This window comes from Pelobates fuscus, chromosome 6 (genome assembly GCF_036172605.1).
Source record: "Pelobates fuscus isolate aPelFus1 chromosome 6, aPelFus1.pri, whole genome shotgun sequence".
In the NCBI taxonomy this organism is placed as follows: domain Eukaryota; kingdom Metazoa; phylum Chordata; class Amphibia; order Anura; family Pelobatidae; genus Pelobates; species Pelobates fuscus.
The window spans coordinates 85286733-85314078 of record NC_086322.1 but is presented as its reverse complement, the minus strand read 5'-3'; the positions used below and the strand labels follow the sequence as shown (position 1 = coordinate 85314078).

At 42.8% G+C, this 27346-nt stretch overlaps 1 protein-coding gene across 1 annotated transcript in view; it reads left to right on the top strand.

Moving 5' to 3' along the window:
- The window catches only part of GABRA2 (gamma-aminobutyric acid type A receptor subunit alpha2), a 134013-nt gene that overhangs the window by 56945 nt on the left and 49722 nt on the right, over positions 1-27346 (top strand). The window contains exon 7 of the mRNA XM_063457919.1: positions 22582-22725. Coding sequence (XP_063313989.1) covers positions 22582-22725 — 144 coding nt within the window. The remainder of the gene's footprint in view (positions 1-22581; positions 22726-27346) is intronic.

The window sequence follows — 27346 nt, the reverse complement described above, 5'->3', positions numbered from 1 at the left end:
CGGGACACGACCCATATAGACATGAACTTAAGCACAGGACAGGGCCAGCACTTACTCATTCAACCCCAGAGAGCATAAACACCTCCGACCTGTGTAAAAATGAGATAGGGGGCCGATAACCTGATATGCCCTCGACCCGATAGGGACAAACCACGAGGGATATGGACATTAGCCCCATAACCCCCAGTAACCAATAAGGCCGCCCTTTGCCCGCGAAGCAATCTGCTTCACCAGAAAAGACACACAGAAAACCGACATTTGATAGATCAAATTGGTAAAAGGTCAAAACAAACAAGCAACCAAACGAACATGATACACCATAGGTCGCCCTCCCCTACACTCCCAGGAGACACAGGTTGATTTTATTTTGTATATGAGCCTCGCCAGGGTGCATATCGGCTGAGCTTCCCCCCCGTTAGAGGAGATACCCTCAACGCGGTGGACACCCACCCCCTATAGCTCCTGGCGACTGATAAGACCCGGATATTTTAATTGTACTGTTTATTGTTTATAAACTGTTTGTAAAAGTTTGCGCACTTAGTGAACTCAGCGCACTCACGCTACTATATAGCTTGCGTATTTAACGTGCACTTCTACCTTTCTTTAGGTGATACACCTAGTGATATCCCTCACCCCCTCCCCCCCACCCTCCCCTACCCCCCACCCACCCATAAACGCACCCGATCGAGAACGAGGGCGGAACTGCAGGGGCGTGCGGGTCGGGGCGGGCGGCGCAGGCTCGGGCATCGGACCCGGAACAGACTGACTATCCCTCACGGACTGGGTAAGCGGACACGCACTAACACTAGACTAAACATGGACCTGAAAATCACCTCCCTAAATGTGAATGGCCTGAATGTGCCCACAAAACGAAGGCTACTCCTGAGAGAGGTACGTCGCCAGAAGGCCGACATCACCTTCGTTCAAGAGACGCACATACCACGCTCCTCGCAACTAACTCTAACGAACCACATATACACAAGAGCATACGCATCACGCGCCCAATGTAAAAAAAACAGAGTAGAAATACTCATACATAAGAAATGTCCCCTACAGGTAACAGGCGTACAAACAGACGCTGAGGGCCGGTACGTGGCCCTGTCGGGCACGCTGCAATCCAACACATACCATCTGATTAATGTCTATGCACCAAACACCCCCATACCTGAGTTCTGGGCTAACCTTGAGTCACTGATAACTGCCCTACCGAGGGGTATAATAATATTAGGGGGAGACCGTAACGCCACACCCTGCCCAGCGACAGACCGGGGAGGAGGCCAACGGCTCCCGCGCTCACAACATAGAGGGGCCCAGGACAAGCCCCTACCTAAATTCATCCTTAATACAGGGCTACTGGACCCATGGCGCATCCAACACCCAGGCGAGCATGATTATACATTCTACTCGGCCCCACACGCCACTTACTCCCGCATAGATCTTTTCCTCACGAACTGCCTAGGTATGCAGTGGATTAAAACATCTGCAATAAACCTAATCTCCTGGTCGGATCACGCCGACATAGAAATAACCTTAAGAACGCAGGGGACACATGCACCCTGGAAATGGCGTATGAACGCCTCTCTCCTTAAAAACCCACAAATTCTGGAAAGCACTAGACAGGAGATAACAAACTACTTCCTAACCAACGATACCCCAGACATATCACCAACGACACTATGGGCGGCCCACAAGTCCGTAATCCGGGGCCACCTCATAAAGCTAGCCACACACTATAAAAAGAAAAAATATGAGAGACTAACAGACCTCCTAAAACAACTTCGAAAAGCCGAAATGCAAAACAAACAGACGGCCACTCCATCCACGACGAAAGACTTACAAGACGTAAGACGCATGATTAGGGAGTTAATGGTGGACGAGGTCAGCAATGACATACGTCACACAAAAAGGCTCTTTTATGAGAAGTCCAATAAAATGGACACCCTCTTAGCAAGAGCCTTAAGACCCAAAACCCACAAGACTACAACTATGGCAGTAAGAAACACACAGGGAACAATTCTCACCAACCCTGAGGACATCAACGTCGAATTCACACACTTCTACACCGATCTATACGACCACGCACCTACACTAACCGAGACCAATGAGGACTACATGGGAGAGGTTAGGACGTTTCTATCTAAAGCCCAACTCAAGAGGCTCCCCGCCAACCTGACGGGGCCGCTGGGAGCCCCCATAGAGGTGGAGGAAGTCGTCATGGCCGTCACTGGACTTAAGGGCGCTAAGGCCCCGGGGCCGGACGGCTTTGACGGCACATACTACAAAACCTTTAAAGAACAACTCACCCCACATCTAACTAAAATGTACAAAAAGTGGACAGAAGGAGAAACACCACACCAAGACCTCATGACAGCAGACATCACCCTCATTCCTAAACCAGACAGAGACCACACCTACATCTCCAACTATCGGCCCATATCACTTATCAACTTCGACGTCAAAACCTACGCTAAACTGCTGGCCAATCGACTTAACCCACTGCTCACCAGATACATACATGCGGACCAAGTGGGCTTCGTACCCACTAGGCAGCTGTATGAAAATACACGAAGGGCAGTGGACCTCATATGGAGGGCAAGAAGTAAGCAAACGCCTTCTCTGCTCCTCTCCCTGGATGCAGAGAAGGCGTTTGACAGGATCCTATGGCCGTATCTATTCACACTACTCCGACACATGCAATTACCAGACACATTCCTTACAGCAGTGCACGCCTTATATGTAAACCCCAGAGCACAGACACTAGTGCAGGGAACGGCACCACGCCCCTTTACACTTAAAAACGGTACACGTCAGGGATGCCCGTTATCCCCCCTGCTATTTATCCTGGCCTTAGAGCCCTTATTGACACTCATCAGGGAACATCCAAGAATACAAGGCATCCGAGTGGCGACGGAAGAGTTTAAAGTGTCAGCGTATGCCGACGACATATTACTGACCCTTACTGAACCTAAAGAATCTGTACCACACCTTCTAACACTGCTAGATGAATACAAACGCGTCTCGGGATATAAAATAAATGTAGATAAGTCAGTGGGCATGCCCATTGGAATCCCCGATTCGGACGCCACGGAGTTGGCCCAAACCCATGGATTAAATATCACACAACGACCAATCAAATACCTAGGGGTCGCACTCCCGCCCAACACCGACGACATATATGCAACCAATCACCAACGCCTAATGGCCACACTAATCAAAGATCTAGCCCAGTGGAACAACAAACCCATCTCGTGGATAGGAAGGCTACACAGCGTAAAAATGAACTTACTACCCCGCCTCCTGTTCCTCTTCCAGGCACTTCCGACGAAGGTCACTAAAAGCGACCTCAAGCCACTACAAACGGCAATAGACGACTTCGTCTGGGCCGGGAAGAGGCACAGGATAGCGAGACAAACAATGTACGCACCCAAAAGCAGAGGGGGCCTGGGCCTCCCCAACCTTCATGCCTACTATCTGTCAGCACAACTGGCACAAATAATAGAATGGCACTCACCACCCGACATTCACAGATGGGTTGACTTAGAAACACTACTCATGGGTACTGATCTCCCGCAGTACTGGATATGGGTCCCAAGACAAGATAGACCGCCAATATCCACAACATGCCCAGCAATCCTAAACTCCATCAGGATCTGGGATTATGCTGCCCACAAACATGCCCTCACTCACCCCACCTCACCGCTCACACCGTACCTACGCAATAAAGCGTTCCCACCGGGCCTAACAGCCAGAGATTTCAAAGACATAGAAAACACGGGCATCCAGAGATACCACCAATTGTATCAAAATGGTTCAATCAGAACTTTTGAGGACCTCAAGACACTGGCCCCGCTGACCACCAAAGATTATTTTCGTTACATGCAGCTTCGGGACTTTGCTGGAAGCGCGCAAGTTAGGACCGCAGCACACACTAAACCTACCTTCTATGAAGCCCTTTGCGCGGCAGAAGGACCACGTACCGGCCTCATCACCCGCCTCTACACCCAGCTTAGCGCCCCATCAGACAAAACATACACTCCCACATATGTCACGCAATGGGAAAACGACCTACAGCAAACACTGGAGGGGGGTGAATGGCAGGATATATGGGAGGCAGCGACAAAAACATCCATCTGTGTAATTCACCAAGAACAGTGCTACAAGACACTCATGAGGTGGTATACCACACCAGTTAAACTATTCCGCATGGGTAAAACAACCACTGACACATGCTGGAGGGGCTGCGGGGAGAAAGGCACATACATACACATGTGGTGGACCTGCCCCAAAGTAATGACCTACTGGGAAGACATAGCTCAACTGCTGACGACGGTACTAAACAGACCAATCAGACCGGATCCTTGGTCTTTCTTAATAGCCCGACCCATTGACAATTTGCTCAGTAAAGAACAGAAATTGCTCAATAAAATTATGCTGGCCGCCAGAAGAGCCATGGCTCAACACTGGTTACAAATTGACTTGCCACAAATGACCGATGTTACCCGAAATGTCAAGGAGGCCCACCTCATGGATAGATTGACTGCACAAGTTAGGGACACCTACCCACTTTTCATCAAAATCTGGGAACCATGGGAAGACTACACCAACCGTTGACAGTATCGTGACCGACCAGACCTACACACTCTACGACTCGACAGACGAGGCCCGCCCGGGCGGCTCGCCCTGAGCCGGGTGTACCCTGTACCTACCCCCAATCCCACTCCTCCCCCTCTTACTCTCCCCTACTATCCTGGCCTTCTTACAGGCCACTCTTTAGAATTGACTATGCTAATAGAGCATGTGTGATAAGTGCTTAAAACGATCGGCATACCATCTGTCAAACAAAATGTATGAAGCTACTGAAATAAAAATCTTATTCCATTTTACATGTAAACTTATGTGCGATGTATGTGTATACCTGAACATATACACATACCAAAATAACCCCCGTGACCACTTTCAACATATCAGATACGCATACAGCACATAATGTACCATCCTGCCCTCGCCCTACCTAGAATCCGTACAATAAAACATAGACAAGAGAGACAGTTATGTAGACTTATGTACCAAGATAGGTGTAAGCAAGAACCAACGCGATCAACGGAGGTAACCAACTTTCCATGACCTTACGTGATAAGGAGTCTGAATGAACTTGCCAAAAACATAGCACCTCCACGTACTCTATTTAAACAAAAAAAATAAAACATGTACTGTGCATGTCTTATTATATACCCTATTGTATTGAATGTTATTGTATTGCAAGGGGTACCTCATGTGCACGTGTTACCTGTTTAAGTACTCCAAAAATAAAGAATTAAAAAAAAAAAAAAAAAAAATCCAAAAAAATAATAATCTGGTGCAGCTAAAAATTACCCAAGTGCAATGTCACTCTTTACACTCAAAACATGATACGATTGGAAGACAGATAAGGTGATTTGCACACACATAAAAATATGTCTTGGTTTACCTTACAATTCTTGGTAACCAATACAAAGGGGTTTCTTGTACCTATATTACATAAGTTAAAAACACACATAGTTTAATCTGTATATAGGAAATATATGTATGTAAGGATATTCATCAAACTCACAATTTTCAGAGCCCATTAAAAGTAGCTCTGTACTTATTTAACATAGGTAAAAGAAACCCCATTCGTTTTAGTTACCAAGAAACATTGATTGATTGTAAGGTAAACAAAGACATATTTTTCTGTGTGCGCAAATCACCTTATCTGTTTTCCAACCTCTAGTGGCTGTCTGGAAAAGAACCACTGCAGACACTTTCTGGTCTCTAACACACTGTAACGACGTTGAGCATCCTCGTGCTTTTCATGAGGATGTCTGATATCTTCAAATTCCCCATAGGAAAGCATTGATTCAGGGGAAAGGTTAGGGGTAGAGGTAGGGTTAGATTCCTGTCATCATTCCATTAATTTTCCCTCCCTCTCCTGTTTTGCTACTTTTCAGAAATCCGAAGCACTTCGGCATTTCCAAAATTCGGCACTTCCGAAATTCGGCACTTTGTAAATTCGGCAATTCGGACATTCGGAAGCATCTGAATGTCCGAATTGCCAAAATACATCTGAATTTTAATTCAGACCAAAACGAATTGCACATGTCTAGTAGGAATTTATTGCATGGGAATTGTGTAGTTTAGATCAGGCTAGGTACAGGAGAGAGTAACATGCAGTATAGAGAGTAACATGCTTGACTATCCTTTAGCTTTGGCAGTATTAAATCTTTTTTACTAGCTTATTGACTTTATTTACTTTTTCTGGCTATTCTCATCCAATCTGCACCTTTCACTTTAAGGCACATTTTATACCTTCCCTTTTCTAACATCAGTTGATTTAAGTATTAAACTCTATCAGATTGATCAGTATTTCTTCAGACCTGAGGAAGAGAGGAACACTCTCGAAAGCTTGTCTTTGAAATATTGTTAGTCCAATAAAAAAGGTATCATTACAGACTGCATTTTGGCATCATATATATATATATATATATATATATATATATATATATATATATATATATAGGTACTTTGAAAATGAAAAATCAGAGGAAAATGGTTAGTAATAATGGATATTTAGATGCTTGAAAGATGGATTAATAATATTCCAAAAAGCAAATATATGAGAATAAAAGGGAAATATCTAAAGCAAAAGATATGTAAAGCAAGTGTGAGATCTTTACAGGTGGATTTTTAGAGAAATATTCTGACCCACAATCATTAAATAATACAATGATAGAAGTAAGGAATATAAGCAAGTAATCTTCTTTGCAAAAGGATCCAGGGAACTTCATAAAATGATACCAATTTTGAGAAGGAACCATGTATCTATATATTTATTACTATACATAATTCAGAAGCAAATCATATTAGGAAAATCATGGAGAAACATCAGAGTGTCCTACAACAAAAAATAGAAAGAGGTCCAGGCACTCCCGAATACAAAAAAGGCAAATTTATTGGACCCACCGCCACTCACAACGTTTTGACCTGAACGGTCTTTGTCAAGCTATCAAATGCACACACAAATATCAATTTATAGGAATACAAGTGATTAACATAATTGACATAATGAAACAATCAAGAGAATCAAGTTCATATAATCAAATGTAGCTTATCAAAACATAGAGTCTGTCAGCTGTCCCAAATGTCGCAAAGCCAATCAATTACTGATTAGATAAGTAAATAAATTGAGTGAATAGATTAAAATGAAATAGAAAAATTGAGAAATCTGGAAAATTACCGCCAAAGGATTCATTTCCGCTATAAACATAACATCAGAGTCATGAAGTTCAACGTATGAGAAGACGTCTGCGCAATGACGTCTCATACCCCATGAAACAAGGACATGCGCTTTACGCAGACCAGACGCCCATGCACACAACCAAACAGCCGTGGAACATCCACATGCATGCGCTCAGAGTAATGTCTGAGAGCTAGCGAGCTAATGTATTACCATGGATTTTGAGAAGGAACCATTTATCTATCTATTTATTACTATACATAATTCAGAAGCAAATCATATTAGGAAAATTATAGAGAAACATAAGAGTGTCCTACAACAAGACAAGTTCCTGAAGTGATTGATAGGATGCAATCCTTGAGTGGTATATAGAGGAAACTTCACAATTAAACATCTTTTAGCCCCAGTAAATTAAGAATTTTAATGTTATAAGCAGACAAACAGGTTTTAGTGTGAAAGGAATGTACTTATTTGCGAGGAAAGGATGGAAAATGTCTAAGCATGTGCCAAGGAGGAAGAACAAAACACTCAAAACTGGAGAAAATACATTCAATAAGGAATATACTATTAATATACTATTGATAGCTTCCTAAATCACAATAGTACATTTGAAGCTTTTCTCTTAGAATGCTCCTGTGGCAGTTAATATATAAGACACACTTGCAGACCACTAAGGGATAGAGCTTAATCCAACAAACATGGAGTGGCTCATTTATTTAAAATGTCAGAATGGTGATATTAAGGAACTTACAGTAAAATGCATGAAACAAACCCCCAGACAGAGGAGGAGAAAGATCGCTCACTTAAAGAATCTTACTGGATCTACCAATTAGGCACATTACATGAGAATGCTTTAAATAAACATTTTGATTTAGCAGCATTTACACCTCATAACACCTCCTCCACTCGCCCTGTCTCATTTGGAGTTCCCCATGGCTCTGTTCTTGGTCCCCTTCTATTTTCTCTTTATACTGCTTCTCTTGGCAAACATATTAATTTGGAATCTGCTACCACATGTATGCTGATGACAACCAGATATATCTCTCCTCCCATGATCTTTCCAACGCTGTCCTACAACTTGTCACCGCATGCCTTTTTTTCCATCTCCGAATGGATGTCCTCCTGCTTTTCTGAAACTCAATCTATCTAAAACTAAGGTTTTAATTTTTCATCCTTATAATACTGATCCTCTTCTTTCTCTCTCTCTCTCTGCAAACTGATGTACATGCCTGTCCTTGCCAGCTCACTGTCTTTGGCCTCACCTTTGCACCTCACATCCAGCCTGTTGCTAAAACCTGTCAATTCCACCTCAAAAACATTGTCAATGTCCGACCCTTTCTTTTGCAAGATGCTATCAAGGAGCTTGCTCATGCTCTATTATGTTATATATATTGTATTTCCTGGGGAAATAGATACTGTAATTATTCTCTTTATGTTGTTTGTAATTAGTTACAATATGTATATACATTGGAGGTGAATATAGACCTTCTTACCCTGAGGAACTGAGAAATCATCCCACAAAAAGCATCGACAGGAGACGTGGCAGTAGTCAGACTCAGAAGAAGTGTCTTGAAGGTTTCCCCTTTTTATGGCAAAATGTGCAATTGCTTCAAAATGGGTTGTACTTGTTCTATTAGTTTAATACAGAAACAGAGATGTGTGAAAGTCGCATAAGATGGATTTTTATAACATTTACCACAGGACACTCGTCACCCTCTCTCACAGCTTAATGTAGATCTACAGCCTACTGTAGATCTACACAAACAGGTTTCCAGCTACTCTAATGATCTCATAGTCCCTTACACTCTTAATTGCTCCCTTTACTTACCAAATTAAAAAAAAAAAGGGTTTACCAATAGTTCATGTTCATTGATATGCAAGTTCCTTGCTATATAAGTTGAACTTTGTCAAACTCTCCCACCCATGCTGACTATTTGGTGGATATATGTTAAAAAAAATACCCTTTGATCAATCTTTTTCTCAACCTTCTTGGAAAAAAAACTCATTAGTAGTGATGTCGTGAACATAAAATTTTCCGTTCGCGAACGGCAAACGCGAACTTCCGCAAATGTTCGCGAACCGGGCGAACCGCCATAGACTTCAATAGGCAGGCAAAATTTAAAACCCACAGGGACTTTTTCTGGCCACAATAGTGATGGAAAAGTTTTTTCAAGGGGACTAACACCTGGACTGTGGCATGCTGGAGGGGGATCCATGGCAAAACTCCCATGGAAAATTACATAGTTGATGCAGAGTCTGGTTTTAATCCATAAAGGGCATAAATCACCTAACATTCCTAAATTGTTTGGAATAACGTGCTTTAAAACATCAGGTATGATGTTGTATCGATCAGGTAGTGTAAGGGTTACGCCCGCTTCACAGTGACAGACCAAACTCCCCTTTTAACGCACCGCAAACAACCGCAAACAGTCCATTTGCACAACCGCAAACTCCCCATTTGCACAAGGTTGGATACCAAGCTAGCCATGTCCCGTTCCTTGTCCTCACTGATGTCATTGAAGGTCTCTTCCTCCACCCAGCCACGTACAACACCAAGGGTCCCTGAAAGGTGACAACAAGCCCCCTGGGACGCCTGCTGTGTTTGGTCTTCCACCTCCTCAAAGCCACCTTCCTCCTCTGACTCCTCTTCTTCAGACTCCTCTCTCTGCGTTGCCTCTCTCTGCGTTATTATAAGGTGTGTTAAGTAGTACTATTCCTATCAGTTTAATCCCTGTTACGTCCCCTATCAGGGGACGTGTATATGGCATCGATTTTAGGAACTGTAGCGGTACTTACCCTTTCCAGGGGCCGGCCGGGGTCCCCTGTTCGAGCCGCGTGCAGTCCTGCTGCTGCACGAGCCACGCGCGGCTCATCCGAAGGCAGGAACAGGAAGGTGGGCAGTAACCGCGAGAAGCGGTCACGTGTCCCGCCTGACTCTAAGAGCACGCCGCGGGTCTCGGGCGCGCTCTTAAAGGGACAGCGGGAGCCTAAATTGGAAAAGGCCTCCCATTGGTCTCTGTCATGCCACACTCCCCATACACTTACCTTTTGGGGGCGTGGAGATGACAGGGACCAATCAAAATAGATGTTAATTATTTATACTCACCTTTTTCCCTTGGTTCCTTGCCCTATCGTGGTTTCTGTTTCAGTTCCCTTTAGCGCTTGTTGTATTCAGTGGTGTTCCTTCGTACTTGACTTTGGCTTTGTTTTCTGACTACATTATTTCTTTATCCTTATCTGTTCTGTTTGCCGGCTTGCTGTTTACTGTGTACCAGACCCCGGCTAGTCCTAGTTTACGCTGTCTCTTTGTGCCCCTGACCTCGAATCGTTCCTGACTCTGTACTTCTCCTATATACGTCGAGTCCGGCCACTCTGAGGTCCGGTAGACGTATCTCCCCTCTGTTTTGTCTTCTATTTAGCTGAATCCTGCATGTTGGGGTATATTCTCGTTACATTACGATAGGGCCATGGACCCTGCAGATTTAGCTCAGCAGATGGCATCCCATGAGGCTAGATTTGGAGAGCAGGATCACCGTATGGATCAGATAGCCCATGCTCTCCAGACGCTCTTATCTAGAACTATTCCAGCAACCACATCTAACCCTCCTACACCTCTTCTTCTTGAAGTATCTACTTTGCCTAATACTTCGGCCCATTTAACACCTCCTTCTAGGTATGGAGGGGACTCTAAGACATGCAGAGGTTTCATTAATCAAATAGAATTCCATTTTGAGATGTATCCACGTTCATTTCCCACAGAAAGGTCTAAGGTGGGGTTCTTTATGCACCAACTTACCGATAAAGCACTTGAGTGGGCAAACCCTATTTGAGAGGCTAATGGACCTATGGTGCATGATTTCAACAGTTTTCTTACGGCTTTTCGTAGAACTTTTGACACAACGAAAAGGTCAAAAAATGCCACAAGATCATTAATGAGAATTAAACAGGGTTCTAGGTCTGTGGCTGACTATGCTATTCAGTTTCGTACCCTTGCTTCACAGGTAGATTGGACCACTAATGGGTTAACTACTGCGTTCATGGAAGGTTTATCTGACACTATATTGGATGAGGTAGCAGCTAAGGAGCTTCCTATTGCATTAGAGGACCTTATTGACTACCTCATTGATATAGATAATAGGATTCGTGATAGGCTCTATACTAAGAACAGGAATAGACGTTTTGTTACACCTATAAACCACAGAGTTGATAAACCTGAGAGTGTTAAAGTATCTGAGGAGGAACCCATGCAATTAGGGGTTGCCAAACTCTCTGATACTTAAAAGTTACATAGGAGAAGGGATGGACTCTGCCTATACTGTGGTAGGAGAGACCATATGGTAAAGGAATGTCCTTTGCTTCCGGAAAACTCTCGCACCTAAGACCTTATAGTGAACCGGCCTTGGGTGTGATATCTAAGTCTCCTAAATTGTCTCCTAACCGTTTGCTTCTCCCTGTTTCTTTACATATGGGAGAGAGTTGTATAGCTGAGCACATATACGCTCTGGTTGACTCCGGGGCAGCTGAAAATTTCATAGACTCTGGTTTTGTTAAGAAAAACAACATTCCCATCAGAGAGAAGGAGATACCCTTGGCCGTTGAGGCCATAGATGGTAGACCATTAAGTTCTCCAGTTGTTACTCATGAAACTGTACCGTTATACATGTATACAGGGGTTTTACACTTTGAAACCATTCGGTTCCAGGTCATCACCTCTCCCTCTTCACACCTAGTGTTAGGGTACCCATGGTTACGTGCTCACAATCCCATTTTCGACTGGGAGTCAGGGCAAATAAAATCATGGAGCGAAGCCTGCCACAAATCCTGTACTATTAAAGTCACCCCTTTGAATTCTATTAATGTTCCTACTACTCCTCCTTTGTCTACGGTTATACCCCCTCAGTACTTATTTCTCAAGACTGTCTTCGATAAAAGGGAGGCTGACAAATTACCGCCTCACAGACCCTACGATTGTGCTATCGATTTATTGCCTGGCACTATACCTCCAAAGGGCAGGTTGTACCCTTTATCTGTTCAAGAAAACTGTGTCATGGAAGAGTATATTAAGGAATCACTAGAAAAGGGGTTTATTAGGAGATCCTCTTCTCCGGCTGGAGCGGGGTTCTTTTGTGTATTGAAGAAAGAAGGTGATTTAAGACCGTGTATCGATTATAGAGGTCTAAATAAAATCACTATCAAAAATGCATACCCTATACCTTTAATCACGGAATTGTTCGACAGGCTCAAACATGCGACTGTATTTACTAAATTGGATCTTAGAGGTGCATACAATTTAATACGTATTAAGAAAGACCACGAATGGAAGACGGCATTCAACACTAGATCTGGCCATTACGAGTATACTGTTATGCCATTTGGTCTATGTAATGCCCCAGCAGTATTTCAAGAATTTATTAATGACGACTTAAGAGACTTTATTCACACATTTGTAATTGTGTACTTGGATGACATATTAATATATTCTACAGATTTACACACTCATCACAGACATGTTACAACAGTTCTGAAGACCCTTCTTGCTAATGGTCTTTATTGTAAACTGGAAAAATATCTATTTGACCAATCCAAAGTCCAGTTTTTGGGGTACTTGATATCCGCTAAAGGTTTTCGTATGGATCCCCAGAAGCTTTCTGCTGTCATAGAATGGCCTTTACCACAAGGTTTGAAAGCCATTCAGCGTTTTCTTGGTTTCTCTAATTATTATAGACGTTTTATTAAAGGTTTTTCCTCTATTGTAGCGCCTATCACCCGTATGACAAAAAAGGACGGCAATGCTCGTGTCTGGTCTCCCGAGGCACTTCAGGCTTTTGAATTTCTTAAGACTACATTCGCCTCTGCACCTATTTTACAGCATCCTGTCCCCTCATTGCCCTATATTCTTGAAGTTGATGCTTCCGATATCGGGGTAGGTGCTGTCTTATCCCAAAGAGAGTCGCCTGAAAAACCATTGCATCCTTGTGGCTTCTTTTCCAAACAGATGTCCAAAGCAGAGAAGAATTATGATGTGGGTCATCGCGAACTCCTTGCTATTATTTTAGCACTTAAAGAATGGAGACATTTGTTAGAAGGAACTAAGGATCCTATCCTCATATTTACAGATCACAAGAACCTATCCTACCTTAGTGAGGCTAAAAGATTGTCTTCTAGGCAGGCTAGGTGGTCACTGTTTTTGTCTCATTTCAATTATATTATCACCTATAGGCCAGATGATCGCAATACTAAAGCAGACGCTCTGTCCAGACAGTTCGAAACTGCTGACAAACAAGAGATTGATGTTACTCCCGTCATTCCCCCAGACAGGATAATCGCTACTACTATTTTGTCTATTTCCTCGTCCCTCTTGCAGGCCATACAAGCAAAACAAAGCATGGCTCCTAGCGAGAGGCCTACTGATAAACTATTCGTTGATGTTCCCGAGAGTCGGGATATTCTGTCGTTGTATCAGGACACTAAGACTGCTGGACATCCTGGTATTTCCAAAACGGTGTCAGCTGTTTCTCTGTATTTCTGGTGGGATTCCTTACGCAGGGATGTCACCGACTATATAGGTGCTTGTACTACTTGTCCCTGTATGAAATCTTCTCACAGAGTTCCTTGTGGGCTGTTGCATCCATTACCCATTCCCGAAAGACCTTGGTCTAACCTGTCCATGGATTTTATTGTTGAACTACCCCCTTCGAATGGTAACACAGTTATCCTAATGATAGTGGATTGGTTTTCCAAGATGGACCATTTTGTGTCTCTTCGCAAGCTGCCCACGTCTAGGAAACTGGCACTTATATTTGCTAGAGAGGTGTTTAGGTTGCATGGCATTCCCGTATCTATTGTGTCCGATAGGGGTAGCCAATTTATTTCCTGGTTCTGGAAAGCCTTTTGTTCGGAAATGGGTATTACTCTCTCATTTTCTTACACATACCACCCCCAGTCTAATGGAGCTGCTGAACGTGCCAATCAATCTCTCGAGCAGTACCTTCGTTGTTTCGTATCCCACCATCAGAACAATTGGTCTGACCTTCTTCCTTGGGCTGAGTTTGCTCGGAATAACGCTACTCATGATTCTTCCGGCAAAAGTCCTTTTTACGTTGTCTATGGCCAGCATCCCGTTGTTCTTCCGGCTGCTTTCTGGCTGGTTTACGTAATACTTGGGAGCAGGTTCAGCGTTCTTTGGTGGATTCCGCTGCTCGCCAGAAGGTGCAGGCTGAAAAGCATCGCAGGGCGGCTCCTTCTTATGTCGTGGGGGACAGGGTTTTGCTTTCCACGCGGAATATTAACCTCCCGGTTCCTTCTATGAAATTGGCTCCCCGCTTTATTGGTCCTTATCGTATTTTGCATAAGGTTAATCCTGTTTCATATGCCTTAGGTCTTCCTAAGAATCTGCGTATTCCTAATGTCTTTCACACCTCATGGTTGAAGCCTTACGTATGCAACCGCTATACTCGGCATACTCCTCCTCCCCCTCCTGTTTCTGTGGAGGGTCATGAGGAGTTTGAAGTTTCCTTAGAGGTCGACTTCAGTACCTGGTGCATTGGAAGGGCTATGGGCCTGAGGAACACAGTTGGATTTCCGCTGACGCTGTTCACGCTCCTCGCCTTGTGCGTTCTTTCCATTCTCGTTTTCCGGCCAGGCCTGGCCCTCCCCGCCCGGAGGGCGTGTCCTCATGGGGGGTACTGTAGCGGTACTTATCCTTTCCAGGGGTCGGCCAGGGTCCTCTGTTCGAGCCGCGCGCGGTACTGCTGCTGCACGAGCCGCGTGCGGCTCATCCAAAGGCCGGAACAGGAAGGCGGGCCGCGGGTCTTGGGCGCGCTGTTAAAGGGACAGTGGGAGCCTAAATTGGAAAAGGCCTCCCATTGGTCCCTGTCATGCCACACACCCGATAGACTTACCTTTTGGGGGCGTGGAGATGACAGGGACCTAACAAAATAGATGTTTAGTTATTTATATACTCACCTTTTTCCCTTGGTTCCTTTCCCTATCGTGTTTCTGTTTCAGTTCCCTTTAGCGCTTGTTGTATTCAGTTGTGTTCCTTCGTACTTGACCTTGGCTTTGTTTTCTGACTACGTTATTTCTTTATCCTTAACTGTTCTGTTTGCCGGTTTGCTATTACTGTGTACCAGACCCCGGCTAGTCCTAGTTTACGCTGTCTCTTTGTGCCCTTGACCTCGGAGCATTCATGACTCTGTACTTCTCCTATATACATCGAGTCCGGCCACTCTAAGGGCCTAGGTCTTAAAAAGCTCTGCATGTCCTCCATCAACAACACTTCTGTAAAGCGTCCTGTCCTTGCTGTCGTGGGAGGAGGAGGATTACTTTAACCTCTTCCCCTGTAAGATTCCTGTTGTGCTGTGACATCACCCTTATACGCTGTGTAAAGCATACTTTTTAATTTATTTTGGAACTGCTGCATCCTTTCCGACTTGCGGTAATTTGGTAACATTTCAGGCACTTTCTGCTTATACCGGTGGTCTAGTAGCGTGGACACCCAGCACAGGTCGTTCTCTTTCAGCCTTTTTATACGAGGGTCCCTCAACAGGCACGACAGCATGAAAGACCCCATTTGCACAAGGTTGGATGCCGAGCTACTTTTGTCCTGTTCCTCGTCCTCAGTGATCTCTCTGAAGGTATGTTCTTCTCCCCAGCCACGTACAACACCATGGGTACCAGATAGGTGACAACGAGCACCCTGGGATGCCTGTTGTGGTTGGTCTTCCTCCTCTTCCTCAAAGCCACATTCCTCCTCTGACTCCTCTTCCTCACAATCCTCTTCCAGCATTGCCGCAGGTCCAGCAAGCGATGCTGATAAGGCTGTTTCTGGTGGTGATGGTGACCACAACTCTTCCTCTTCACGCTCATCTACGGCCTGATCCAGCACTCTTCGCAGGGCACGCTCCAGGAAGAAAACAAATGGTATGATGTCGCTGATGGTGCCTTCGGTGCGACTGACTAGGTTTGTCACCTCCTCAAAAGGACGCATGAGCCTACAGGCATTGCGCATGAGCGTCCAGTAACGTGGCAAAAAAATTCCCAGCTCCGCAGAGGCTGTCCTAGCACCCCGGTCATACAAATAGTCGTTAACAGCTGTTTCTTGTTGGAGCAGGTGGTCGAACATTAGGAGTGTTGAATTCCAACGTGTCGGGCTGTCGCAAATCAAGCGCCTCACTGGCATGTTGTTTCGCCGCTAGATATCCTAAAAGTGCGCCATGGCCATGTAGGAACGCCTGAAATGGCCACACACCTTCCTAGCCTGCTTCAGGACGTCCTGTAAGCCTGGGTACTTATGCACAAAGCGTTGTATGATCAGATTACACACATGTGCCATGCACGGCACATGTGTCAACTTGCCCAAATTCAATGCCGCCAACAAATTTCTTCCGTTGTCACAAACCACTTTGCCGATCTCCAGTTGGTGCGGACTCAGACACTGATCCACCTGTGCGTTCAGGGTGGACAGGAATGCTGGTCCGGTGTGACTCTCTGCTTTCAAGCAAGTCAAACCCAAGACGGAGTGACACTGCTGTATCCAGGATGTGGAATAGTACCTGGGGAGGTGGGGGGTGCCGTTGATATGGAGCAAGATGCTGCAGCAGAAGAGGACTCTGCCGAGAAGGTTATGGAAGAGGATGGAGTAGGAGGAGTAGAGGAGGTGGCAGCAGGCCTGCCTGCAAGTCGTGGCGGTGTCACCAACTCCTCTGCAGAGCCACGCATTCCATGCTTGGCAGCCGTCAGCAGGTTTACCCAATGCGCAGTGTAGGTGATATACCTGCCCTGACCATGCTTTGCAGACCAGGTATCAGTGGTCAGATGGACCCTTGCCCAAACACTCTGTGCCAGACATGCCATTACTTCCTTTTGCACAATTGAGTACAGGTTGGGGATTGCCTTTTGTGCAAAGAAATTTTGTCCGGGTACCTTCCACTGCGGTGCCCCAATAGCTACAAATTTTTGGAATGCCTCAGACTCCACCAGCTTGAATGGTAAAAGCTGGCAGGCTAAGAGTTCAGACAAGCCAGCTTTCAGACGCCGACCAAGGGGGTGACTTCGTGACATTGGCTTCTTACGCTCAAACATGTCCTTAACAGACACCTGACTGTGGGCAGATGAGCAGGAACTGCTCAAGGCGAGAGACGGAGTGGCGGATGGTTGAGAGGGGGCAAGGAGGACAGCAGTGGTTGACGTGGCTGAACCAGGAGGAGTATGGCGGCTTTGAGTTTGTGTGCTGCTTGTACTCATGTGTTGATCCCATAGGCGTTTGTGATGTGCGATCATGTGCCTTCGCAAAGCAGTTGTACCTAGGTGGGTGTTGGACTTCCCACGACTCAGTTTCTTTTGGCACAGGTTGCAAATGGCATTGCTGTTGTGCAGACACACAAAAAAAAATGCCACACTGCTGAGCTCTGCAATGACTGCATTCTGGATGACTGCATTCTGGCCACTAGCTCCTTGCGACGACATCCCCCTGCTTCCAACTTGTCTCCTCCTCCTCTCTGTCTCCCCATCTGAACTTTCCCCCTGTTCTTCTTCTCTTCTAGTGGGCACCCACGTGACATCCACGGACGCATCGTCATCATCAACCGCTTCACTTGTATCTGACAACTCAGCAAAGGAAGCAGCAGCGGGTACAACATCATCATCATCACACCGTACGTCCATGTGTGTAATGCTGCCTGACTGAGACATATCCCTGTTATGTACATCCTTTGGTAATAATGGTTGCGCATCACTCATTTCTTCCAACTGATGTGTAAATAACTCCTCTGACAGATCAAGTGAAGCGGCTGCGGTGCTAGTGTTGGTGGTGGCGGCAGGCGGGCGAGTGGTAACTTGAGAGGCTCCCGAAGCTAAGCTGGAGGAGGATGGTGTGTCAAGGTTCCGAGTGGAAGCTGTAGAAGATTGGGTGTCCTGTGTTAGCCAGTCAACTATGTCCTCAGAACTTTTCGAGTTCAGGGTACGTGGCCTCTGAACACTGGGCATTATTCTAGGGCTAAAGGGAATCACAGCAACACGACCACAACGGCCCCTACGGGGTAGCCTGCCTCTGCCTGTCATTTTTTTTCGATTAGTGGTACTATGCGTGCAAGCTACTGTGACAACAGATATGAGTGGCACTGTGCACTGGCAGAAGTTGGCAGAGTAGACGCAGTAGGCCTGACACACACGCTTGCAGACAACTAACTGCTATTCAATCTATTACAGTCAAAAAAAGTTTTGCTTTTTTTTAAATGCAAGCTATTGTGACACCAGATATGAGTGGTGGCACTGGGCAAGTGGGCACAGTATACGCTGTGAGCCTGACACACACGCTGGCAGGCTGGCAACTGCAATTAGATTACACAGGGGAATAAAAGCAGACTGATGTTCTAGCCCTAAAAAGGGCTTTTTGGGGTGCTGTCCTTACAGCAGAGATCAGATGAGTCCTTCAGGACTGTAGTGGACACGGAATACACTAGCCTAGCTATCAATTTCCTTATTAAATCAGCAGCAGCACACTGTCCCTCCTCTCACTAAGAATGCAGTTTCAGAATGAATCTAAAATGGATGCTGTCCAGGAGGTGGGAGGGTCTGGGAGGGAGGGTCTGCTGCTGATTGGCTGGAATGTGTCTGCTGACTGTGAGGTACAGGGTCAAAGTTTACTCAATGATGACGAATAGGGGGCGGACCAAACATCGCATATGTTCGCCATCCGTGGCGAACGAGAACAAGCTATGTTCGCCAGGAACTATTCGCCAGCGAACCGTTCGGGACATCTCTACTCATTAGGGTACTTCTAAACTTGTATGTGAAATGATAATGTGAGGTAAAGTTGTTCTGTAGAGCAAACTACTACAATGCTACAAACATTATAATCGATTTTTGAACAGTAGACACCTTGTCTGATATCAATCTTGGCTTCTTTTGCTCAGGCTAGTTGTAAGTCAGTTAAATTAAAAGAAAATAGGACAATTAATTAGTTTATGTTATGTCAATGTGCTATAGTTCTAATTTTCTCTATTCTTCTTAAGGGAATCAATATGACATAAACGCTTTAAAAAGTTAGCTCTATCCACATTTTAAACCAGTTGTCAACAATATTCCTTGCTGTGTTCCTAATAATTAGATGTAGTATTAACTTTAATATGCATAATTTACATTGTATATAACAGTTTGACAGCCCTTAACTGCATATCATGGCCTCACACTCATCATAAAACATTATGCCGCATCTCAGCATATGACAGGTCCTCTTCTATTTTATTGCCGTGATTCATTCCTTAGAAGCACACTTCTTTTTGATAGGTTTGGCAGGAGGATATATCATCCTTTTGCTTCTCCTTGCTCTTTTATCTGAAATAGATTGAACTATCTTGAACAGAATAATGTGCGGCATAAATAACTATTGTGCCAAAGTGTAAAAAAAAAAAAAGGAAATTTAGTGTATTTTGTAAGTGAATATGCTTTGCTCTTATTTGTTATGTATACAATTAAAAAAAGTTTTATACATGAAACACAAATAGGAGTTTATTACAATTTTGGTTTCATATTTAAATACATTTTAAGGCATGTTTTTGTCTGAATTTTGGCTATTTGTCCATTTGTCCAAAAAACTAATGATTTGAATAGAAATACTGAATTGCTTGTTGGATTAAATTTTATTCATGCTAATCATTCTTCATTCGCTCTTTTAGTTAATTACAAGGAAAAAGCTACAGGCTTGCGGCTCCATCCTTGTAATATTTAAAAATAGAAGCGATGGGGAACTCTGCTCCATACCGCTTCCTAAATCCCCCCCATGACCTGCTCATCCTATGGGTGTCAATATGAACCACAACTGCTTGATGTGAGACAGCTTAATAAGGCTTTCCCTGCCCTGCCTTGCAAGCTCTGTCTGCATTGAAGAAGCAACCATTTACCAAGAATTGAATATAATAATTGTGTTTTATGTAGTAGTATATACAGGAACTACATTTAGGTGCACCTAAATTGAGAAAAAAAAATAATACAACCTGTGAATATAAGACTACAAACTAAAAAGATGTATATACTGTAACAATTCCACGGCCATGGTAAAAATATTAGGTGAATGTAAAAAAATGAACTTTCGTCCAACCACAAGCCCCAAGTTTACACATTCTCCATTTAGGGAAACTTTCCACAAATCACAGCAGGTATTGAGTGTAAGCTCAGTAAACTGTAGGTAAGCACTCAGTAAGCAGTCAGTAAGCTTACATGGAACATTACTAACTACTAATAAAGCATATCGTGCCAACTGTATTTCTATGACAGTAATAGGTAAGATTAAAAGATCACAGTTTCTCTTATGTTGGCTTATTAAATGTGGATGATGTAGTATAGAACTTCATTTAAACTCCAAGGAGGGCAGTGTCTAACAGGCAGACATGACTTTCATTCTTAATGTAACTTTCCCACCTAAACAGAGTTTATCCAGTTATTTTGGCAAACTCTTTATGAAACCTTAAGTAAAACATATAATATTTTCTATTAAACATTAATTTATAATATAATCCAGGCACTCAATGTACTAAAGGTAACAGATTTATTTGGAGAATCAGAACATAAACAGCAATGTTTCAACCTCCGGTGAGGTTTTTGTCAAGCTTGATAGGTTGAAACATTGCTACATTGCTCCCTTTTGTGCCTTGAGTGTGCGGATCACGTTGCTTTTTACATTTATGTATGGGGTTTGCCTGTCTTAGGTCCAGCTGTGCACCTGGTTTCATATATATTAAATGAGTGCAGATATCTCCCTTCCTGATTACAACTTAAACGTTAATTAATAGACTTCCAATTACACCAAGATAGTAAAGAAGGTGATTAGGAATGCTACTTCATTATCCTTTCATTAGCTTAAGCTGAATTTCTGATACAGGTATTCATCTCACAGTTTATGCAGTTTTTTCAGATAGAAATATATCATTTGAATCGCGTTTAACAGATCAATGAATGATGAATATAATAATAAACTGTATATGAGATGAAAACAAATGATCTTCTGTTACATATTTATTCAAATGGTGTATAGACTATCAAGCTGTGACCTGTCTAGTGTTACAATAACCAATCATGAAAATCAAATACATTTTCAGCACAAATCAATCAGGCATTGCTATCTTAATCTAAATATTTATTTTTTATTTTTTTCAAGAGCACATTATGATGCCTATCATTGATGTATGTTAGATTTGCAATATGCAATTCTACCAAGCAGACAATAACTAGAGCATAACCATTCACAGCAACAATAACTCACAAACATTTATAATAATGTACAATGTGTACGCAACCCTGAAACAAGTAAAATTCAATATATGTCTTTATCTATTAAAGCTTATAGCTGATGTCACACATATTAAACATGTTTTGCATTCGATGAAATATATATTTTTCCCAAGTTTTAAACCATTGTCTTGTGCAAGCCCATAAATGACCTTTTGGTATAGCTGTCAAGCTTGGTTCTGGTCATATCATGCAATTGTAATTGACTTTAGAATGGACATGTGGTTGCCACCTAGTCTCTGGAGAAGTCACATGTAAGTTCTGTGCCTAAGCAGATACGTTTTCTGGCCTGTCCCAAAAACTTTTGAGATAAAATAGAAATTATGCCACTAGAATCACACAGAGATCTTGTATTGCATCATTGCTTTATTGTTAGTTTGTCTGCAAATCTGCACATACTAATGTGTTTAGATGACATTATTTGTTGGTTATGCTGGGAATACGTCATTTAATGAACGATAAAAGCCTACACATACACCATTCGAGAACAGACAAGTATTTGTAAAAAAAAGTCTCTAGTACCAATTTAAGACAATAAAACTAGGATTAAAATGATTATTACACATTACCAGTGTGTTAAAACATAAGCCTTTACTTCAGAGCTTGAGCTAGGAATTATAGTTTGTATAGTTTATCAATTCCATATTGCTTCATTCATTGAACTACACAAATGCAGTTATTATGCAGGTTAATCAAAACCACAATACTTATCAAAGATAAGCTGTAGTGAACTCTGTGTAGAGAGGCTATTCTTAGCACTATAATGCTATTCTGGTGCTTGAAACCTTCTTTTAATAAATAGTCCTCATTGACATTGAATCCTGAATGTGAACTGTTGTAAAATACATTCCTGTAATAATACATTATGATAAAAATTTATTGAGTTATATAATGCTATAATTTGCATATACATGTTTTTCCAAATTGTGTCGTTTTAACAATAGCAGTGCTCTATGATGGATTGTTTTAGTACTCTAGCCAATAATACAAATCATTTACTGATATACATAAAACCAAACATATTTTTCTTCTCTTTTCTTTAGATGCCTACACAACCTCAGAAGTAACTTATGTGTGGACACGTAATGCCACAGAGTCAGTAGTGGTGGCCCCCGATGGATCAAGGTTAAATCAGTATGTTCTGTTAGGACATTTAGTTGGGAAAGAGACAATCAAATCAAGTACAGGTAGGTAAACGAGTTCTAACTGCTAAGCTTTAGAGTGGGTTATTTATATAATTTACCAAATGTCAACTTGTTATGCAGCTCAATTCAAAGTGTATATACAATGTTAGACCAAAATAGCCAAACTACACAACACTCCAAGTCAATAACGTTTTCACTGTAATAAAAATTTGCATTGAATTTATTGAACAAACTTGAGTGACCAAAAAATTGTAGCTAAGATTAGTGCTTACATTCTAGAGATAACCAGAAAGCACAATGGTAATATAAATTGATGTATTTATGTAGTCTTATATGTGCTAAACTAGTTTGTAAAATTTGATATGACTCATTGTAATTTATGCTTTTCATAATACATTATTAAAAAGGTCAGCCAGTTCTAGTCTAAAGTGTTCTTTTAAAGGTCTAAATAGATTCAGATTTTATTAGAGAAGCAGAAGATGTGTATAATTAGAGCACAGTGGGTTTTGGCACTTTTATGGAGGATACTACTATATCCAAATGTTTTTGGGTCCTGAGGCAATTAAATACGTTTTTATCTTTAGTGCCGGTATGGCTGGGCATTCTCCTGTGCTGTAGTTTTATTGATTTTAATAACCCATACACAACCACAAATGGCATGAGATATTAATAGTAGCTCTTAGCAAGACCTTCCTGATTAATTTTAATTTTTGTTTGTTTGCCAATAAAAGAATTAGAATAAAAGTCTGCCTTGTGTAAGTAAAAGTAACTAAATAGAATAATTAAATATTTAAAGAAAAAGAAAAAACAATAACTTAACTTTAAAGTTCTTGGGTGAACATGTGTCAGCAGCTGCAAGGCCCATCGCTAACAAGGAAGAGTCTTGACCAATAAGAGACACCTCAAGCTAGTATATAGGCTTTAACTAAATATGTAATATTTCCCCCCCGCACATTCAACATGCAAGATGACTTACTGTTTGATAAGACATATTACAAGTGCTATAAATGTATACACTGCCCAGTTTGTAGTTTTGTAAACTATTGTATAACTGCATCCTCTTTTTTGGTCCAGCAACTTTTGTGGATCAGAGCAGTTATAAGTCACCATGGAAAAGGAGAAAGGCAGCATAGTGTTCCCCCTACCACAACGTGTGTAACAATGCAAACGCTTATGTGTTTGAAATGAAACTAAAACATCAAATTATGTGTAACTTGAGGCAGAGAATGTATGGGCTGACAGGAGATAAACTTATACATAGTGTAAGGGTTTTTCAAAAGTACAATAGGTGCCATTTAATTTAGAAAGATTTGCAGGTAATACAAAGGAATTAATTTTTCTGCAAAAAATACAAAAAAAGTGAGGATGCTTAGGATAGCCTTTAAGAAGTGGCTAAAAAAGTGGAACATTTAGTGGAAGGTAGAGTAGCGCTATCATTAGGGTATGGTTAGATGTATTGCTAGGGTAAGGGTTAGTGTAAAGGTTAAACAAGGGTTTATGCTGGGTTAGAGATAGTGTAGGGTTAAGGTTAAAGGTAAGGTATACCAACAAATTATTTAATGAATTTAGATCCTGGGCATATGAGGCATTAAACAATCAGAACTCATATGTGAATCTATTTTGAGTTTGTTTTCTTTGTTTGCACTGGATGAGTACAAATTATTATAAGCAGCAATGTAAAAAAAATGCACTTTCACACTTCATGTTATGTTAGGTAAACATATATCTTTTAATATGTTGTATTAGGACTAGGCAACCTTCAGCACTCCAGATGTTATGAACTACATCCCCCTGATGGTTTGCCATCATTATGACTGTAAGAGCATTATGGGAGGTGTAGTCCACAACTTCTGGAGTACTGAAGGTTGCCGAGCCCTGATATAAGATATTAAAAGATAAATATTTCAGGTCTTTAAGAAAAATATACAATATGTATGGTGGAGAAAACACTTAGAACAAATTGTAGGTTTAGTTTTTTTTGTTTTGAACATAGACAATTGTCTCCATCCTTAAGGGGTTAATAAGGATAAAAATACACAATTAAAAAAAAATATCTATCTGTCCGTCTGTCCATCCATCTGTCATATTACAGTACCCATATCCCTTAGGGTATGCTTGTGCACTTGTCTACATACTAACATAAGAATATGTCAGGGCCGAGGAGGGAGAGCTTCAGGTAAGTCACCTTCTCCTTGTCCCCTCAGGGGCCTCTGTCTAAGAAGACATGTCACCTGGAGAGTGTTTGCAAAAAATGCAAACACCACAAATGACAGTGCCACTTTAAGTAAATGTGACATCAATGTGCATGGCTTGCATTTACTTACTCCTTGTGTGAGTCATATCCTGTAATCTATGGTACAATGCCAGCATGTTACTTTCCCTCCCATCTTACAAGACATTAAGCACATTGAGCAGCCTTCTCCTACAGAGATACACACATGAAGAATAAGCTTTCAGATATAATTAATTCTACCACCAGTTTAAAAGGTCTTGAATGATCTGCCTAAATGTTATCTGCCTAAGTATTATAATGACACAGCTACAATTATTAATTTTATTTATCATGCTTTAGCATTTTCCATATATCACATATATATTATAGTGTAGAAAAAATACTCCAAACATGCACTCATAGAACATAGGCCCATTGCTGACCCCTTCTGTGGTTTGAGCACATCAAAATGAAATAAAAGAGATAGGTGAATTCATGCATAATATCGCATAAACGTGTATCTTTGTAGAACATTACACATGAATTCACCTATCTGGCTTCTCTTCTATTGTACGTGCAGCTTCCTTTAAACCTTCATTTATATAACATTTCTGCTTACCGCGTTGATTGTGGATTTCTACTAATATCCCACTCAGACATCAAGTCTGCTTGCTACTTCAAAATGCACCCTAGCAACAGACTTTTCTTGACCCTGATAGCATCCCACTTTGTATATACATAATTGTTAGCAATTGTTGGACTTTGTATATAATGTTATGTGCCCTTGTTTATACACAGGGATAGCATGCTCATCCAGCTGTTAGACAGCTCAATTACCTCCTTATTCCTTGTATATTTTACTCAATTACCTCCGTATTCCTTGTATATTTTATCAATAGCTGAAATGTTCTGCTAACTTCTTTGATCCATCACTTGAAAATTCCCCCTGCTACCTCTTGTCTCAAAATCCCATTATATCCTTTAGATTATAAGCTCACGGGCTATCTAGCTAAGCACTTTGTATACACTTACATTGGCTTACTGTATCCTATAGGAGTCAATTCAAATTGCTAATCCATACATATAAAGCACTGAACAATTTTAGCCCGTCTTATATCTCTTCACAGATCCATAGGTATGCCCCTTCTCGGTCTCTCCGCTCTGCCCGTGACCTTCTGCTGATACAGGCAACTCGCGCTTGCAGGACTTCTCGCCGGCAGCTCCCTTCCTATGGAATAGCCTGCCTACCACAATCAGACTCTCCCCTAGTCTTCAATCATTTAAGAAGTGCCTTAAAACCCATCTCTTTAGGAAAGCTTATGGCCTTCCAGAAACCTCTACCTCACATACCTGTTCCTTGCTCTCTCCTAAAGGGCAGCACTCTACTCTCTCCTTCAGCTCTGCTTCACTCCCACCTTATTTAATTGATATTTCCTGTCCTATTGTGTTTTATACCCCACCTCCTATAAACTGTAAGCTCGTTTGAGCAGGGTCCTCTTCAACCTATTGTTCCTGTAAGTTTTCTTGTAATTGTCCTATTTATAGTTAAATACTGTAAAGCGCTACGGAATCTGTTGGCGCTATATAAATGGCAATAATAATAATAATAATAAAAGAGCTTCAATGGTTAGGTCTTGGCTTACGGGCAGGGCCCTCTCTACCTTTTGTATTTGTTATTGTATATGGTATGTTCTCCCTTAACTGTACAGTGCTGCGGAAAATGCTGGTGCTAGAGATGTCCCGAGCAGTTCGCTGGCGAATGATTCCGGCGAACATCGCTTGTTCGCGTTCGCCATGGCGGGCGAACATATGCGATGGTCGGTCCGCCCCCTATTCCATATCACTGAGTAAACTTTGAAAACCCCCCCCACCTGGGAGGGGAACATTTTTTTTAGGGCCCCCACCCACCGCTCAGGGGTGGGGGCCGGGGGGGGAGGACCTTAGGTCCCCCCCTTTTTAGTATTTAGGGCCCCCACCCGCCGCTCAGGGGGGCGGCCGAGCGGGGAGGACATTAGGTCCCCCCCTTTTTAGTATTTAGGGCCCCCACCCGCTGCTCAGGGGTGGGGCCGAGGGGGAGGACATTAGGTCCCCCCTTTTTAGTATTTAGGGACCCCACCCGCCGCTCAGGGTTGGGGGCCAGGGGGGAGGACCTTAGGTCCCCCCCCTTTTTAGTATTTAGGGCCCCCACCCGCCGCTCAGGGGGGCGGCCGAGCGGGGAGGACATTAGGTCCCCCCCTTTTTAGTATTTAGGGCCCCCACCCGCTGCTCAGGGGTGGGGCCGAGGGGGGAGGACATTAGGTCCCCCCTTTTTAGTATTTAGGGCCCCCACCCGCTGCTCAGGGGTGGGTCCGAGGGGGGAGGTCATTAGGTCCCCCCCATTGTGATTTATGGCCCCCACCCACCGCACAGTGGTGGGGGCCAGGGGGGAGGACAGTAGTTCCCCCCTCATTA